The sequence below is a fragment of the Neovison vison genome, chromosome 11, assembly GCF_020171115.1.
Source record: "Neovison vison isolate M4711 chromosome 11, ASM_NN_V1, whole genome shotgun sequence".
Lineage (NCBI taxonomy): Eukaryota > Metazoa > Chordata > Mammalia > Carnivora > Mustelidae > Neogale > Neogale vison.
The window spans coordinates 151,240,643-151,258,042 of NC_058101.1; the positions used below are offsets into that span (position 1 = coordinate 151,240,643).

General features: G+C 40.3%; 1 protein-coding gene across 1 annotated transcript in view; it reads left to right on the forward strand.

The window, feature by feature from the left end:
• ELP3 (elongator acetyltransferase complex subunit 3) overlaps positions 1 to 16,833 on the forward strand; it is a 97,695-nt gene extending 80,862 nt beyond the window's left edge. Inside the window, exon 15 of the mRNA XM_044225013.1 lies at positions 15,582 to 16,833. Coding sequence (XP_044080948.1) covers positions 15,582 to 15,658 — 77 coding nt within the window. The 3' untranslated portion in view covers positions 15,659 to 16,833. The remainder of the gene's footprint in view (positions 1 to 15,581) is intronic.
• Positions 16,834 to 17,400: the final 567 nt, after the last annotated feature.

Here is a 17,400-nt window from a genome sequence, read left to right on the forward strand (position 1 = left end):
TCTAATTGGTTTAAAGGGTTTTTCAAGTCTTCTATTTCCTTACTGATCTTCTGTCTTATTTTTCAAGAAATTATTAAAAATGTGCATTGAGATGTCCAGTTCTTAATGTAGACCTATTTATTTCTCCCTTCAGTTCTGTCCATTTTTGCTTCATGTATGTTGGGGCTCTGTTGTTAGGTATAAATATGTTTATAATTGTTAAACCTTGATGAATTGAACTTTTTATCAATACATAACGTTTTTCTTCACCTCCTATAAATTTTTTTGGCTTAATATATCTTTTCCTTGGGGCACCAGGGTGGCTCAGTCGGTTAAGCATCTGCCTTCGGCTCAGGTCATCATCCCAGGGCCCTGGGATCGAGCCCCCCTTTGGACTCCCTGCTCAATGGGAAGCCTGCTTTTCCTTCTCCTTCTGCCTGCTGCTCCACCTGCTTATAATATCTTTCTCTCTGTAAATGAATGAATAAAATCTTTTTTAAAAAAAAACTAGCTTTCTAAAAAAATTAAAAATAAAAAAAATAAAATATCTTTTCTTTGGTAGTATATCCACCCCAGCTCTCTTTTGGTTACTAGTTATTTTCTTAGTGATTACCTGAGGGATTACAATTAACATCTTAAACTTAGAGCAACCTAGTTTGAATAATATGAATTTAGTTTTCATAGTATGCAAACACTTTGCTCCATACATATCGGTTTCTGTTTTGCCTTGTTCCTGTCATAAATTATATATATATAATATCTTTATAGCTATAAGTCTCTTAACAAATTTATAATTATTGTTTTATGAATTTGTATTTTAAATTATATAGGGGAAAAAAGGAGTTACAAACCAGTACAATAATATTGGCTTTTGTATTTACCTACGTAGTTAACCTTTAGCAGTGTTCATTCATTCTTTGTTCTTCTTCCCTCTGTCCTTCCTTCACATGGCTTTGAGTTACTGTCTAATGTCCTTCTGTTTTGATCTGAAGGATTCTTGCAGGGTAGGTCTAGTGGTACAACCTTTCCTAGCTTTGGTTTATGTGGAGATATCTTAATTTCTTCTTTATCCATGAGAGATAATTTTGCTGTATATAAAATTCTTAGTTGACAGGTTTGGTTTTTTTGCTTTCTTTACTTTAAATGTGTCAGCCCATGCCTTCTGACCTCCATGGTTTCTGAGATTAGCTGTTGATACTATTGAGGATCCCTTGTATTTGATGAGTCACTCCTCCCTGCTTTCAAGATTCTTTGGCTTTTGATGATTTGTCTGTAATGTGCCTTGATGGATCTTTTTGAGTTTATCCTGCTTGAAACTTTTGAGCTTCTTAGGAGTGTAGTTTCATATCTTTCATCAAATTTGGGAAATTTTGGCCATTTTTTTTCTTAAATTTTTTTTTTCTACCCTTTATCTGTCTCATCTCCCTCTGAGACTTCTATTATGTGTATGTTAGTATGCTTCATGGTGTCTCAACAGGTCTCTTGGGTTCCTTGTTCTTTTTTCTTTCTGCTCCTTAGACTGGATAAATTCAATCACATTATCTTTAAGTTCACTGATTCTGTTTTCTGTCTGCTCAGATCTGCAATTGAACTCCTCTTTTAAATTTTAAATATTTTTGCTACTGTACTTTTCAGCTCCAATATTTCTGTTCAGTTTCTTTTTATAATTTCTCTTTATTGACATCCTCCTTTGTACATAGAGTGTTTGATTTCTTTTAGTTCTTGTTTTGAAGTATGTATAACATTGTATAAATTTAAAGCATACAATATGTTGATTTGATAATTTTATGTATTGTAATATGATTCACATTATGGCATTACTAACACCTCTAACATACCACATTATTATCATTTCTTTTTTGTGGTAGGATTAAGATCTAATCTTTTAGCAAGTTTGATGTTTATAATATTGCTGTCTATAATCACTATGCTGTGCATTAGATCTTCAAGAATTATTTACCTACAAGTTGCAAGTTTGTACCCTGGTACAGTATCTCTCCTATTCCTCCACCCTCCCAGCCCCTGGCAACTAACATTCTACTGTTTTTATGAATTTGGCTTTTTTTAAGGTTTTATATATAAGTGATCTCATACACCATTTGTCTTTGTCTGATTTTATCACCTAGCATAATGTCCTTAAGGTCCATCCATGTTGCAAATGGCAAGATTTTTTTCTTTCTCACGGCTGAATAATACTCTGTTGCATGTACTGTATACCCTACACCACAGTTTCTTGATCCATTCACCCATTGACAGACACAAAAGTTGTTTCCATATTTTGGCTAGTGTGAATAATGCTGCAGTGAACATGGAGTGAATATATCTCTTCAATGTCTTGTTTTCATGACTTTTGGATGTTTATACCCAGAAGAAGAATTACTGGATCATGTGATAATTCCTTTTTTTTTTCCTGGTAATTCTGTTTTTAATTTTCTGATGACTCCATCAGAGGAGTCTGCTTTCCAGAGGAGCAGCACCAATTTATATTCCCACCAGCATGCACAAGGGCTCCCTTTTCTCCACAATCTTGCCAACACTTGTTCTTTTGTCTTCTTGCTGGTGGCCATACTAACATGTGCAAGGTCATATCATTGTGGTTTTGATTTCCATTTCCCTGATGAATAGTGATGTTGAACACCTTTTCATGTACCTGCTGGCTGCGTGGATATTTTCTTTGGAGAAATGTCAGTTTAGTTTCTCTGACCATTTGTAATCATTGTTTTTTGTTACTGAGTTGTATGGTTAAGTATTATGGATATTAACCCCTTATTCATATATGAATTGCATATATTTTTTCCCATTCTGTAGGTTTTTTTCATTGTATTAATTATTTCTTTTGCTATACAGAAGCTTCTTAATTGCAGTCCCCCTTATTTTTGCTTTTGTTGTTTGTGCTACTTTAGTTCTTTGTCCATTGTTTCCTTCAGCTTCTGAGCATATTTAATACAGTTGATTTTGCCTGGTAATGCCAGTGTCTAGGCTTAAGCATAGCTTTTTTCAAATTCTTTTTTTCCTGGATTTTCTATTGTTGTTAAGATCTGCACATTTGAATATTATACAGGTCAGACTGTCCCCCTCTGTAGGGTTGCTTTTAAGGGCTGCAGTCATCCATTTGTGTAGTGACTTTTCCAAACTGTTTTTGTAAAGTTGATTCTTCATTGCATGTGGCCCCTGAAGTTTCTGTTCTCTCTGCAGTCAGCTTGTGACCCGACAGGGATTTTCTTAAATGTCTGGATCTTTAAAAGCGGGAGAAGGTAGTGTATGTCTCTTCAAATCTTACAATAAATACTCCAGGGAAGCCACAGCAAGGAGGGAACAGAACAAAAGCACTAGTCCCCCCAAGAGCCTCCAAACCAACATACAGCCTCACATTCTTAGAGAAAAGGGTTTATTGCCCACCATGGCTGCAGCCAGCTACATAGAAATCGGGGATAGTAGGTGCTTTGCATCTGCTGCTTTCCTGTCATAGTTGAGCAGCCCCTTCCTCAGGCACCCCCCTGGATGCTATAAAGTGTCTTATTAAGTTCCATTGTCCCAAAATAGTTGGTTCTGTTTTTTTCCAGTTTAGTAGTAGATCCAGTGGAGCGACTGATCTCTGCAGTTTCGTACTCCACCATTTGCTCTTTTAAAGTCTGTTTTTTAAAAGACTATAAATAGAAGGGATCCCACTTTCTATACCAGGTTACCGATGGCACAATCTTTAACTGCTGTAGAGACACACTAATGATTTGGGACATGAACAAAGTAGTGAGAAAGATCTGTGACATACACATATTCTGCACTGATATGAACAGAGCCACTCCATTTCTGAATTAGAAGATTGTGGGTTCTCCTATATCAAACACCCTATGAGGGAAAAAAAAAAAAAAACCTAAGAGCTATAGGATAACCAACCACCATCAGCCTACCCTAAGTTAACATAGTAGCTTTTAGCTTTTATTTAGATTCTCTGTGTCTGCTTTATAAGTTACCTACTTTTATTTTTTGTTCAGTTTGTCTTTGTTCTTATCTTAGTATAGCCATTTCAGAATGGCTAGAGGAACTTTCAGGCCGCCTGGTAGCAGGTTGGGTCTTAGAGCTCTACTCAGGTAATCTCTATATCTTCCAAGATCATGGAGAATAAGATGCTAATGTGCTGTATTTTTGACTTGCAATAATCAACTGCTTTCAAGAACTAAGATTAACTGTGGGTAACTTTATAAGATTTTTTTTTTTTAAATAAGGGAAGAAAACCTCTTTCAAAGATTTCAGGTCATTGAGTTTATTGGTTCATTTTCAAACGTTCAGAATAAAAGCCTTTCCCCAACTCTCATATGTGTGCATTGTTGAAGAGTGAAATATTGCCATCCAACTAAGAGATCAATGAGATGTAATAAAGTCTCATTTCAATAGCAAATGAATGAAACTAATGAATACATTTGCCTTGTATTAATGCTGCTAGGCACATATCAAGCACTCAATAAATAGTTGATTAATTGAACCCAAAACTAATTAAAACAGTTTCTTTATTTTTATTCCACTGATTTTTTTAAAATGATCATGAATCATCATCTCAGTCTTTTGCGCCTAGTTGGAAAAATCAGATTTAAGTTTCAAAAGATAGATTTAGCATATTTTCTCTTTTCATGTTGGGCTCTAGGAATGTTATGTAGGCTGAATTTTAATTCAGTCCAACACATGACTGGTGATGAAGGGGACAGCCTTGTGTCTTAGCTGAGGTAGTGTCAAAGAACTGGAATGCTCCAGATTTCAAATTCATTTTTCTACTTCAGACATGAAAGCTTCTAAATTATTAGGTCAGAAATTTTCTTTCCTTGAAGAATTCTAGCAGATAAAACTCTTAATTTCTAGCTCCTAGTACATACTCAATAATTACATGATATTAAATTTTTTTTTCCTGTATTAAATCACATTAGTAATTTCATGTGCTTCCTTTGTCCAGTTGGAATCACTAAACCCAAGTTTTTTTGATATTCCACATACATGAGGCATATATTTCCTTATTTAATAAACAAGCATTCACATAGTTAAAATTACTAAATCTTAACTAATCTGTCATTTTTAAAAGTTGACAGTAAACTGTAACAAATAGGAAAGTTCATTAACTGCTAAACAAGAAATTGTTTAACCAATGCCTATGTCGTCCTTACTTAGGTCAAGAACATATGCAGCATCTAAGAAGTACCCTCTCTTGACCCCTCCCATCATCCTCTCCTTCCACCTCCTTGCGTTCTTCCTTCTAGCAGCAGCCTGGCTTTTTTGGTATTTTCTTCCATGTATTCTTTTTATACTCCCATTACCTAACTATGAATCCCTTAATTGTAGTGTAGTTTTGTTGCTAGTTTTAGATAAATGAAATCATTTTAGTAAATTTGTTGTTCTGGCTGCTTGTGTGCAATATAATGAGATGAAGTCACGTTGTGTGTGGCTGTGTTCATTTTCACTCATTTTCATTGATATATAGGATTCCATTATGCAAATATCTCACATTTTTTTTTTAATTCTTGCTGGATATTTGCATAGCTTCCAGTTTGGGCTCATGAATATTCTTATATATGTATCGTGGGGCCCATGTGCAGACACGTTTGTGGGCAGTGCACTAGGAGTGGCTTGTTGGATTACAGGGAGTTACAGGTGTTTATAAGAATCTACAAAGTGGTTTACTATACTGCTACATATTTTTACTCCCACGAGGAACATATAAGGAGTTTTAGTTGTTCAGTATGTATGTGGTGGTATTTTCTGTAGTTTTAATTTATATTTCCTGATGACTGATGTAGTTGACTGCCTTTTCATATGTTTATTGGTCATTTAGATATTTTTTGAACTTTCTCCATGTGTGATACTTTTTTAAAAATCCGCAAGACATTATTATTACTAATATTATTGTTATGTACATTTAATATTCATTTGGACTTACTGTTACATTTATTACTTTCTTTGCTCTTTATTTCCATTGATATATAGGATCCTATGATAGGAATATATCACAGTTTATCTGTTTTATTATTGATGGGTAATCAGGTAATTTGCAAATACTATTTTCTTTATGCCTAAAGAAATTACTTTAGTGATCTACTGGTAGCAAACTATTCAAGCTTTGATTATATGACGTGTCATTATCTTATTCTGTTCTTGAATGCAATTTTCACTAAGAATTCTGGGTTTGTATTTTTTGGCTTTTCAGCACGATGAGACTTTTTCCAGTGTCTTTGGCTTTTAATGATGCAGTTAAGAACTCTCAGGTCTGTCTTCAGGATATCTCTCTGGCTGCTTTTATGATTTTGTTTTTTAATATTGTCTTGTTTAGAGTGTGTTTTCTGTAGTTTTACTATGGTGTTCCTGGGTATGGGTTTTCTATGCTTGGGTTTCTTTCATTGGGGAGTTGATTTTTTTCTTTTTTAAATGAGTAATTTTCAGCCTCTATCCCATATTGTCTCTATCCTATTTTCTCCCCACTTCCTGGAACTGCTGGTAAACATACGTTAGACCTACTCATTATATCCATTGTGTCTCATACCCTCTTTCCCTACCCCCATTGCTTTGTTTCTCCACGTGTCATCATTGATAGTTTCTTCTAATTCGGTATAACCTACTGCTAAACTCACTCACTGATGCCTTAGTCCTCAGTTTTCAGTTCTCTGATTCTAGTATCTTTTTCACCTGTTCTGTCATGTTTTAGTTTTTTGTTGCTTTTTTTTTTTTTTTTTTTTTTAGTTTTTTGTTGCTTTTAAATAGTCTTAAATTCAGCCTCTATCTCAGTGAACTGTAGGAAGCATAGTTCTTCTACGATTTGCATCAGAGGACCTCAGATCTGGAATACCTGCAGCCTTTTGTTACCCTGTTGTCTTGTTTCAAAGTATATCTCATCACTTCTTATTTGCAGAACATTTTATGAGAGAATTTGCTTTCAAGAATACTTCAAAACCTAGATGATGTTAGCTTCGTCCAAGTAGGATCTCTGTTTCCTTTAGCCAGGGCATCTAAGAGCACTAGTTGTCCAAGAACAAGGCTTGAGGTTTATCCAGGTCGTGTGAATGAACACCTCCCCCCCGCCCCAGCAGTCCCTCTCTCCGCTTCAAAATTGAACCTTTCAGAGACAATCCAGAAAGGGAATTGTTACCCTGGAGTCTGTGCCTTTACCAGGCTCTGGATTCAGACTCTTTTCTGTTCCTTCATCTTCTTGAGTCTTAGAAGCAACTCTGGCTTTCAGTTACTCCCACAGTGCAGAGCATCTTTCATGGAGAGGAGTGAGATGAGCAGTATTATACCTAGTTCTCTGCTTCTGGTGGCCACATGATTCCTACCCAGTCCCACTTTTCTCCATCTGGTCTCTGCAGATCTCAGCTGCCCTTCCTGGATTGGCAACCACCACCAAGGTAGAAGTCTACTCCCTTCTTAAAGCTCACCTTTTCTCCTTATTCTCTGCCTGATAATAACTATTAGACCTTTGGTGTTTTGTTTTTTTAAATTTGTCTAAATTTTTAGATTGTTCTCAGCTGGCAAGTTGATCTTAATCATTTAGTGTGCCACAGTCCAGCCTGAAGTCACCTTGTTTTCTATAAGTTTCATACTCCTCCTGACTTGACTGCCCTTCCTCTGGGATCTCGGTTCCATCATTTTTCCATCTTTGTTGCTTTTTTTTTTTTTTTTTTCCGCTTTTTCCCTCCAAACTCCATATGGTATTCTTCTTCATTTTAGAAAGGTTGACAATTTATCAAGTAGTTACTGAAAAGTAACAGTAGGTCTCACACTTGTAAGCCTTATCTGCTTACAAAGTTTGTTATTGCCTATGTTATCAGACCGTTTTATGTAACTTTTCTTACTGAGCCCTACTAGTGAGGTGAAAATAAGGTCGCTGTGTTTATTTCATCTAGTGATTTATCAAAAATGATACTGACAAACTAGACACAGGTATGAGAGGTAAGTTGATGAAGACAAGCCAGTTAGTTGTCCATTCTATGCAGCTACTAGAGCAGACTTGACGTTTAAAGCCAGAGTGGTGGAGGTGGCTGGGGCACTTATCTACAATACCCAGTGCCACCCCAGCTATAGCTTAGCAGAAATACTGTGAGCTGTGGAGACAAGGGACCTGGGTCTGAATTATGGTTCTGTTTCCTAACTCTGTGACCTTTTGTTAGCGCCCTTTCTGGAACTCACATTCCTCATAAGATAGTAATTCCAGTCTTGTTAGGTTTTGGGGGGGGGGGCTGGGGGCGGGGGGAGTCTGTTGTTTAAGATTTTATTTATTTTAGAGCAAGAGCATGCTGGGGAGCCGGGGAGGGGTAAAAGGAGAGGGAGAAATCTCAAGTGGATTCTGTGCTGAGCAGAGAGCCTGATATGAGGCTTGATCCCAGGATCCTGACTTCATGACCTGAGCTGAAGCCAAGAGTCAGACGCTTAACCACCTGAGCCATCCAGGTGCCCCTTTGTTAGGTGTTTGAGTTGGTAGGTCAGATATCTAGATGCAATGCCTGGCATTTCTAAATGCTAAATTCCTCCTCCTGCTTTATACTGTAACGTTGTTGGGCTTCCTTTGTTTTGAAATGGAGTTAGGTGGGGTGTAGGCTCATCTCCTGCTCCTGACTTACTTTCTCTCTTAAAGGGAATATGTGTTTTCAGTTTTCTCAGCCTCTACTTTGGTGGAGGATTTATCCTTTTAGAAGGAAAGGGCTGCAGTAATACGAAGAAGCAAAGAGCTACTTCGAACCAATTCAGGGACCACACTGACTAGTTTACTCCTTTTGCTTACTTCTTCCCCCCACCTTTGTTTTCTAAAATAGAATCAGAGTGGAATTTAACAGATTTATTCCATTTTCCTCTTTTATTAATCTTAAGATTTTGTGATTTTTATTCCCCCACTTGTACTAAAAGATCATTAAACAACCCATAATTAAGCTACTCCTGTAGTCAGTGGCTGTGGCAGTGGCATGTAGGTACACACTTCGTGATTTCCTTTCTTTCCTCAGTATTAAGAGTATGCAAAACTTAAGCTAAATGGTATGCATTGTTCAAAGAAAGAAAGGAGAGGGGATCAGAAAAGCGGAGGCATTTTCACCCACTGTGAGTGAAAGATCCTGGAGTCGCACCCAAGAATCAAACAGCACACCTCCACTGGATGCAAATTGCAAGAGGTTTATTGGTTACACAGGCGCCTGCGACGCACCAGCCTTTGTGGGCTGAGCGTGCCGGGCTAAGTTGGGGAGCAGATTATATAGGGCAAGGTTGGGGTGGTGGGAAGTGAGTTTACAGAAGCAGATGCTTGCTTACAGGAATCTGATTGGTTAACCTAAATCAAGCATTGTTCGGCACTGTAACGGTTTGTTCTGGTGGGAAGCGGTGGCGGGAAGCGATCCTACAGAAGCAGATATGCATGGTTACAGGAGTCTAATTGATCAATTTGATTCAGGCATGATTGGGCGTTGGGGTCAGGGCGTTCTGGTGGTTCCTTGTGACAGCACTCTGGAAAGTTCCGGTACATTTCATTTCTCATTTGTCTGTCCTTTGACAGACCAGGTGACCACAGACAATGTGTTGCCATCAGGCTATGGGGACAATAGGTTGCTAAAACAAACCTTACCAAGGAGGAAGGGGGTCTTTCAATAGGTTGCTAAAACAAACCTTACCCAGGAGGAAGGGGGTCTTTCAGTGAGGGGTTTGAGGCTTGAAGGTATTGGGTACAGAAAAAGGATCAGAGAAATACTCTATCCCCTGGTTTCCCCTAAGTGATAGGGTCCTAGGAGGTAGGCAGCTTATGGCAGCCAGCCTTGGAGCAATCAGCTGGAGATCATAGTTGGGTAACTTCCACGTAGTGCTGACCGGCTCTCTCTTCCTGTCACCCCGTCAGAGTGCATGGCATCCCAGGTCTTTACCTCTGTCCTGGGGCTGCGTTCTGTGTAAAGTTCCTGCACACAAGTAACCAGGTTTATGTTCTCCTCCAAAAGAGCTATAGGTCCTGGGGCACAGGTGAAAGCCTCAGGAGGGTAACTACAGAGGCTGGTCGCTGAAACCGAATCACAGAGTATCACTCCAACACATTTCAGGATACTCTTCTTTCACCATATCTCATCATCATCAGAGCCTGCAAAGTGGTGAAGATAGAACATTTATCCAGCCTCTGAGAGTAGGAAAGAGGCCCCCAAGATCTACGTAACTTCTGGTTGTGGGTTACAGAACTTGGAGGATGAAAGGAAGCAGGCATTTGGCCCACCCCCACTCCTCCCCATCCTGACTGCTCTGCTGACAACTGGCCATAGGGCACCCTGAGGGCTGCTGTGTGTCTGTGCAAGTCCTGCTCGTTCCCCGGCCCAAGGCTTTGCAGACCCAAGAACTCCGTTACATGCACAGCCCACTGCATCTCTCCTCAAGGGCAGGAGCAGCTTTAACGCCAAGGCCTGTGACACAGCCTGCCGACGTCAGTCTGGGAGGCTGGCTGACGTCAGTTGTGACACGTAATTGCTTGTTGTTGGCCGAATAACAAGAGGAAAGTTACTGTGACAGGACTGTTTAGAGCCCTGCTCAGTACGGAGTGGGGATGGGAGCAGGTGTGACCTGCACCCAGTCTGGGTGATGGTGTGTTCTCTTCGAGCTGGCTAAGAACACTAATGCTTTTGGCAGTCTGTTCTGCAGATTGTAGAAACAGCGGGGCGGGGGTGGGGGGGCACATAGAAATACAAATGGGGAGTATTTTTGCTTAGTTGGTTAATACCCAGTGGAGGTCAGACTTCTCTCCCCCAAATTCTTAAAAGTTCTCAGAGCCTCCAGAGGTAGATTTTCCATCTCAGTGCTACTGCATGTTACTGAAAACAAAGAAAGGAGCTTTAAAGTATACCTTTCCTTCAAAAAAGCACAAAGCCTAAATGTGTCTTCTCAAGTTGGTAATGATTTCTAGGGCATGTGCCCTGTATATAGGCAGAAAGGGAGAGCTCAGGGAGCCTGTATGCTCACTGGGAGTCACGACTGAGGAAGGCTTCATTGTGCCCCTGTAAACCTGTTCTTCTCAGCAACGTGCTTAGGAAATCTGGAGACACTCAAGGTGAGGAACTTTTGCAGTTATCCGAGGCCTGGCTAGTCCTATCTTGGGAGCGGCTTCTGTGTCACCTCTGCTGCTGGTTGTGGTGGATAGATATGGGTTGTAGCATGTCTCAGGAAGTAAAGTCCACTGATCAACAGGACATCTTCAGTCTGGAAATTGATGGTGAAGAAAATATCATCATCTTTATTTGAAAGAAGGCAATTAAACTATGTCTCCAGTGACTAAACGGAGCAGAACTGGAAGGAAACAGATGTATTCTGTGACTTCCTCTGAGTAGAAAGCTGGAAGCATTAGCAATCTGGCGGCTGAACTGATAATTGTTGGAGGAGCTGGGTAATTGGTATGTGGAGGTTCAATATACTATCATCTTTACTTTTATATATCTGAAATTCTTCATAGTAGATTAAGTCCATGGAAAATGGCATCTGCTTTTTGAAATTAGAATATATAAAAAAACAAATATTTCTTTAAAAATTGGGATCAGTTTTATTAGATATAATAGTATAAATTGAAAAGCAGACTCTTTAACATAACGAGGTGGAAAATTTGTAACTTGATGAAGAAGTCCTGCCCTTAATGCCTTTTACATTGAGTCATTCCCACTGACTGGCACCTAACAACACAGTGGCAATTTTTTCTTTTTCTTTTTTTAAAGACATCACCCAGGAGCACAATTCTCTGTATGTATACCACATAATAACTGTGAATACAGTACAGTATATCTGTAAGCATTCATTGCATGTTCATGATATGCCAGGCACTTATTAAGCCCTAATGATGGAAGTCCTGGACTTTAAAGAGCTTACATTCTGGGAGGGGAGCTAGACATGCAAGTAAAATAAAGCACAGCATGATTACCAAAACAACAGGGCAGTAAGGAAGGGATGAAGCTAGCATAGAACGAGGGGCTGTGATTTCTTGCTTCTTTGTGGATAGTGGACGTATGTGCAAGAGTCTCCTGGTGGTTTGTCTAAGTGGGCGGTTCAGTGTGAACTGGGCCACTCATCCTATTCCTTCTACCTTATTTTACTGAATTCTCGGGACAAATTGATCTCTCAAAATACATTGAAACAGGGGCGCCTAGGTGGCTCAGTGGGTTAAAGCCTCTGCCTTCGGCTCAGGTCATGGTCTCAGGGTCCTGGGACCGAGCCCCACATTGGGCTCTCTGCTCAGCGGGGAGTCTGTTTCCTCCTCTCTCTCTCTCTCTGCCTGCCTCTCTGACTACTTGTGATCTGTCAAATAAATAAATAAAAATCCTTAAAAAAAAAATACATTGAAACATCTATTAAATGGAGTGTTCCTCTGGAGCTTTATTTTTTTAATTGAGATACGTATACGTGTTAAGCACACCACTTAATTTTTTTAATTTTAATTTTTTTTATTTTTTTTATGAACATATAATATATTATTAGCCCCAGGGGTACAGGTCTATGAATCACCAGGTTTACACACTTCACAGCACTCACTATAGCACATACCCTCCCCAATGCCCATAACCCCACCACTCTCTCCCTACCTCCCTCCTCCCAGCCACTCTCAGTTTGTTTTGTGACATTAAGAGTCTCTTATGGTTTGTCTCCCTCCCAAGCCCATCTTGTTTCATTTATTCTTTTCCTACCCTCCAAATCCCCCACATTGCATCTCCATTTTCGCATATCAGGAAGATCATATGATAGTTGTCTTTCACCGATTGACTTATTTCGCTAAGCATAATACCCTCTAGTTCCATCCATGTCGTCACAAATGGCAAGATTTCCTTTCTTTTGATGGCTGCTTAGTATTCCATTGTATATATATACCACATCTTCTTTATCCATTCATCTGTTGATGGACATCTAGGTTCTTTCCATAGTTTGGCTCTTGTGGACATTGCTGCTATAAACATTCGGGTACACATGCCCCTTTGGATCACTACATTTGTATCTTTTAGGGTAAATACCCAATAGTGCAATTTCTGGGTTGTAAGGTAGCTCTATTTTCAGCTTTTTGAGGAACCTCCATGCTGTTTTCTAGAGTGGCTGCACCAGTTTGCATTCCCACCAGCAGTGTAGGAGGGTTCCCCTTTTTCTGCATCCTCACCAGCATCTGTCATTTCCTGACTTGTTAATTTTAGCCATTCTGACTGGAAGCACACCACTTAATTTTTACATGTAAATTATGTTCCCATAATTTACATTTAGCTACATGTTCCCATGTAGCTACTAGATTTAGAACATTTTCAGCACTCCAGAAGACTTTCTTCCCTTTTTCGGTCCATACTGTCTTCCATATGAAACCAGTACTCTGACCTCTAGGACGATAATATTAGTTTTGCCTCTGTCTGAACATTGTGTTAACAGGTGAACTTGTGTTAACCTTTTATATCTGGTTTCTTTCATATACATTAGGTCTGTGAGGGTCATCCATGTTCTTACAGAGAAAGATCCTTTTTCATTGCTGTTTAGTATTCTGTTATCTGAAAATACAGTTTATCCATTCTGTTGATAGATATTTGGGATATTTCCTGTTCAGATATTATAAATTATGTCTTTTGTTGGATATAAGCATTCATTTCTCTTTTCACTCAGGAGCAGAATTGCTAGGTTATAGGATATGCTTACGGATACAGAACTTTAGAAGAGGTTGTTTACCTCTGGGGGTCTGAGCTGCCACCTGACCTGTGCGGTGTTTTTGTTTTCCCCTTGCTCTACCCTAAGCCACAGTGTTGAACAGAAGTAATGATTAGAACAGAGACACGGTACAATTATGCGAGATGGAGTATTAGTAATCCTTGATTTCAAGGGGAAAGTCTCCAGTGACCTGTTCTCACGGGTCAGTCTCGTGACTTTTGTCATGCCAGCTTTAGTTCCATTTTCTAAACACTTGAAAAATTTTGAAGGGGATAGGAAACAAAACATGGTGGGAAGGCCTTTTCCTAAATAGCAAATGTTTGGACTAAAGAACTAAGCTAGATTTGAAAGAGCTAACAATTATTTGATTCCAAGCACAGTCCTCTGCACTAGAAATACACTTGATCAACAAGGTAAATAGAACTTCCATCACACAGGGAGGCAAGCAGCACATAGTCAACCGTGGCGGGGGGGGGGGAGCCATGGAGGGCAAAGCACCATAAAGACACATGTTGTTGTTTTCACTCACATTGCACACAGTGCTCTGTGAATACTTAGACTACCGACACCAGAGGCAGCAGTTTTCCACACATCAAGCAATTCTGCAATACCAGCTGTAATTTAACTCCATTCCAACACTGTCTCCCTGGAGTTAGCATCAGATCCCACGGGCTAAGGGCTCAAGCCCGCAAGAATGTCTTTACTTCAGATGCCCATTGCAAGTCCAGCTTGTTACCTGTGTGTCTGACCTATAAATGGAAGTTTCCACTACCCCCCTCCTCAGGTTCAACTAATTTGATAGGAGGAACAGCATGAGCAAAGAGACCTGGAAGCAAGAGAAAGAGCCAGACATGCAGAGAGCCTGGAAAAATTTTAGATTCACCAAGGCTGAAGCATAATATTAGGGAGAGAGTTGTAGCAAGAGATGAAGCTAGAAATATAAGCAGGTACCAGTTCATAAAAAACTTCTAAAAGAGTAACAACAGCAGCCAGTGTTTCTGAGGAATCGGCCTTTTTCAGACTCTGAACTAATCACATTTCATAGACAGTCTCGTTTAATACTTGACACCCTTAAAACTTAAGTATGTTATTACAGACGATCAAATAATAGGGAAGTTAAGTAAGTGGCACAGGCCACAGACCTATACAATGACGGGTCTAGGTCTCAGACCCATAGCAGACTGATCCAAAGTCCATCCTCTTAACCACTCTTGGAGATACTGCCTGAGTTGCTGTGCTCTATCCTCTTAGGAGCTCAGCGTCTTATGTGTAAGACTGTTTTTACTTTAGGAACACCACTTAGGATAGTGTTTCTCTAAAGAAACTAAGTTCCTGGATCTTTAGTACTGACTTAAATCAGCTACGTTGTTTAAATACATGCAAACTTAAAACTGGTATGAACTCCTCGTACTTAACACTGCTCATACATGAAAGTAAATATGCCAGTTAAGACAAACAAAACTTTAGTAAAGTGCAAATTGAGTAGCATTGATTTAATGTGACCAATATTTTGCTGAAATTGTCACTCACACTGCGGAGGCTGGCGCAGACACTAAAGCGCAGCTCTTCCTTCCGGGCCCTTTTCCTCCGGGCGCTCTGTGCAGACCCCGTTTCCCACGCCTCTTCTCACAGCTTCCTGGAAACGCTACTACTGTTTGGCTCCATTGAGAGTGTGGACATTTCTCACACAGATCCACCTCCTCTCACAGGGAGGTGTCCACAGGATTGCAACACGCGAGGCTCTGAAATACAGTTTCTGTGTTTTAATACAGCTTGAATTCAAAATAATAAAAATGTTCCGAACATGTTAAGGTAAGATTCAGTCTGGACTGGAATTTGGTCTGTGAATGAGTGGAAGAGGGCAGCTGTGAGGGGGGTGTTTACTGGCTTTTGAGGGTTTTATGAAAGTTAGACTTCGTAGAGACTTTTCTTAACTTCAGTTTTCTGCTGCTTCACAGGGGTCGGCACCAGGAATTATTACAGAAAGATTGGCTACAGATTACAAGGTCCGTACATGGTAAAGACACTAAAGTAAGAGCCGCACCAGGTCACCTTGATGCAGTCTCCTCCCAGCAGAAAATAAAAATTCAAGATATTTTGAATACTCAGCAGAGAGGCTGAGCTAAACAAATGGACCCAGCCTGTCTCCCTGGCAAGGAGCTTCTCCCTCATCCTACAGCTGCGGAGACTGGAATCTGCTCGCAGGGCCAGGCTGGGTGTCTGCTGACCAAGCCCACCGAGCTTCTGGTGCTCAGAGCTCCTGCTCGCCCTCCTCTGCATCTTCTCAAGTCACATATCCAGTTCCTAAAGTCTGCATGAAGCCTGCAGTTGACCTACCTTGACTCATGCACAGTGACGAAAGCAAAGTAACTCATTTGGACACCAGCATTCGTGAAATAAAACTAGCTATTGTCATTCAAGAAATAAAATTAGGAGTAGGTTATTTATGTCCTGTAGGGACAAAAGGATTGGAACATGGGAAAACTGTTTGACTTTGATCTCTGTCCTTTTATTTGATATAAATTCCGGCACAAGAAAATGAGCTTTTGTTTTAATGGAAATCACTCTGATTCCTGTGCTGATGTTTGAAAGAACAGTGTGATGGGGAGAGAGGAACTGAAGTTGTCAGTTGGTGTTTCCAGCCTGAAACCAGCCTTCCTCACTTGGGAGTCTGCCATCTGCAATGGGCCATTATAGACAACCTTTATTTCAAAATTTGTCTTGTCTGTACTCTCTTGACCCCTACAAAGCAGCGAGGGCACCACTTCTCCCCAGAAGTGTTTGGCTTCCCCTGTTGTCTGTCCTGAGCAGGGAGAGTCTGAGCCGCCCTGCCTGGGCAGGAGTGGCCCTGAGTCCAGATGCGCTTCCACAGAAGCCATTTCCTGCACCATAATTCTTTAAGATGGGTTTCGGTTTGCTTTAACAGAAGAAAGGTAAGAGTTAAATGCCCTTGAAAGCAAAAAAGTGGGAAATAAGCCCAAATCTAAAAATAGGGAAAAAACTGGTTTTTTCAAAGGTTCATATTCTAGAACTGCCTCTTTGTAACTTCCAGGTGATCTTCGAGGGAGACTGCCTGGAGATGGCCAGTTCTTCAGAGCATGGCTTACCCCTCTGCCCCCTGGCTTCTGTGGCATTTTACAAAGGTTTAGTAAATGGAATTGATTCCCCTGAAAGGTTCAAAAAATAAAATCTTCAGCCTACAGAGAGGAATCATACAAGGTGTTTTCTCCTTTCCCTGTTACACACATAGTGTCATTTGCTATGAATCCGTGACGCCGCTGACTTCCTCTGGGTGCCGCGTACTGTTTCATTTGGCGGCCACACAGCGCTTAACCTGGGTGTTCTCAGGGGCGCACTGTGTAATCTAGCTACTTCTCACTTTTGCTTGTTTTTCCTCCAAAATTGAAATTGTTAAACTCACGGTGCGTACACTGCACTAGCTGTTAGTACACATAACGGGGGGCAAGGGAACGGAGAGCACGCTGGCCCAGCCTTGCCTCTGCCTGCAGTGTGGCCGCAGCTTCCACAAGAGCTTCTGTGCCTCCAGCTGCTCGTCCTCAGTGTCCTGCTGCCCTAAAGGGATCCACACGTGTAATGTACAAACTGGTCCCTTATAAAATTGTAAAAAGGCTTATTTTAAAGTAACAACTCAGAGCAAGATTTTAAGACAAAATTGCCTAAGAACGTGCCCATTTCTAGTGGCTGTCAGCCAGTGTCCCATCTGGATTTTCATCTCAGGCACAGGAAAATAGCTTTCTTTCTAGCTCATCCTCAGCC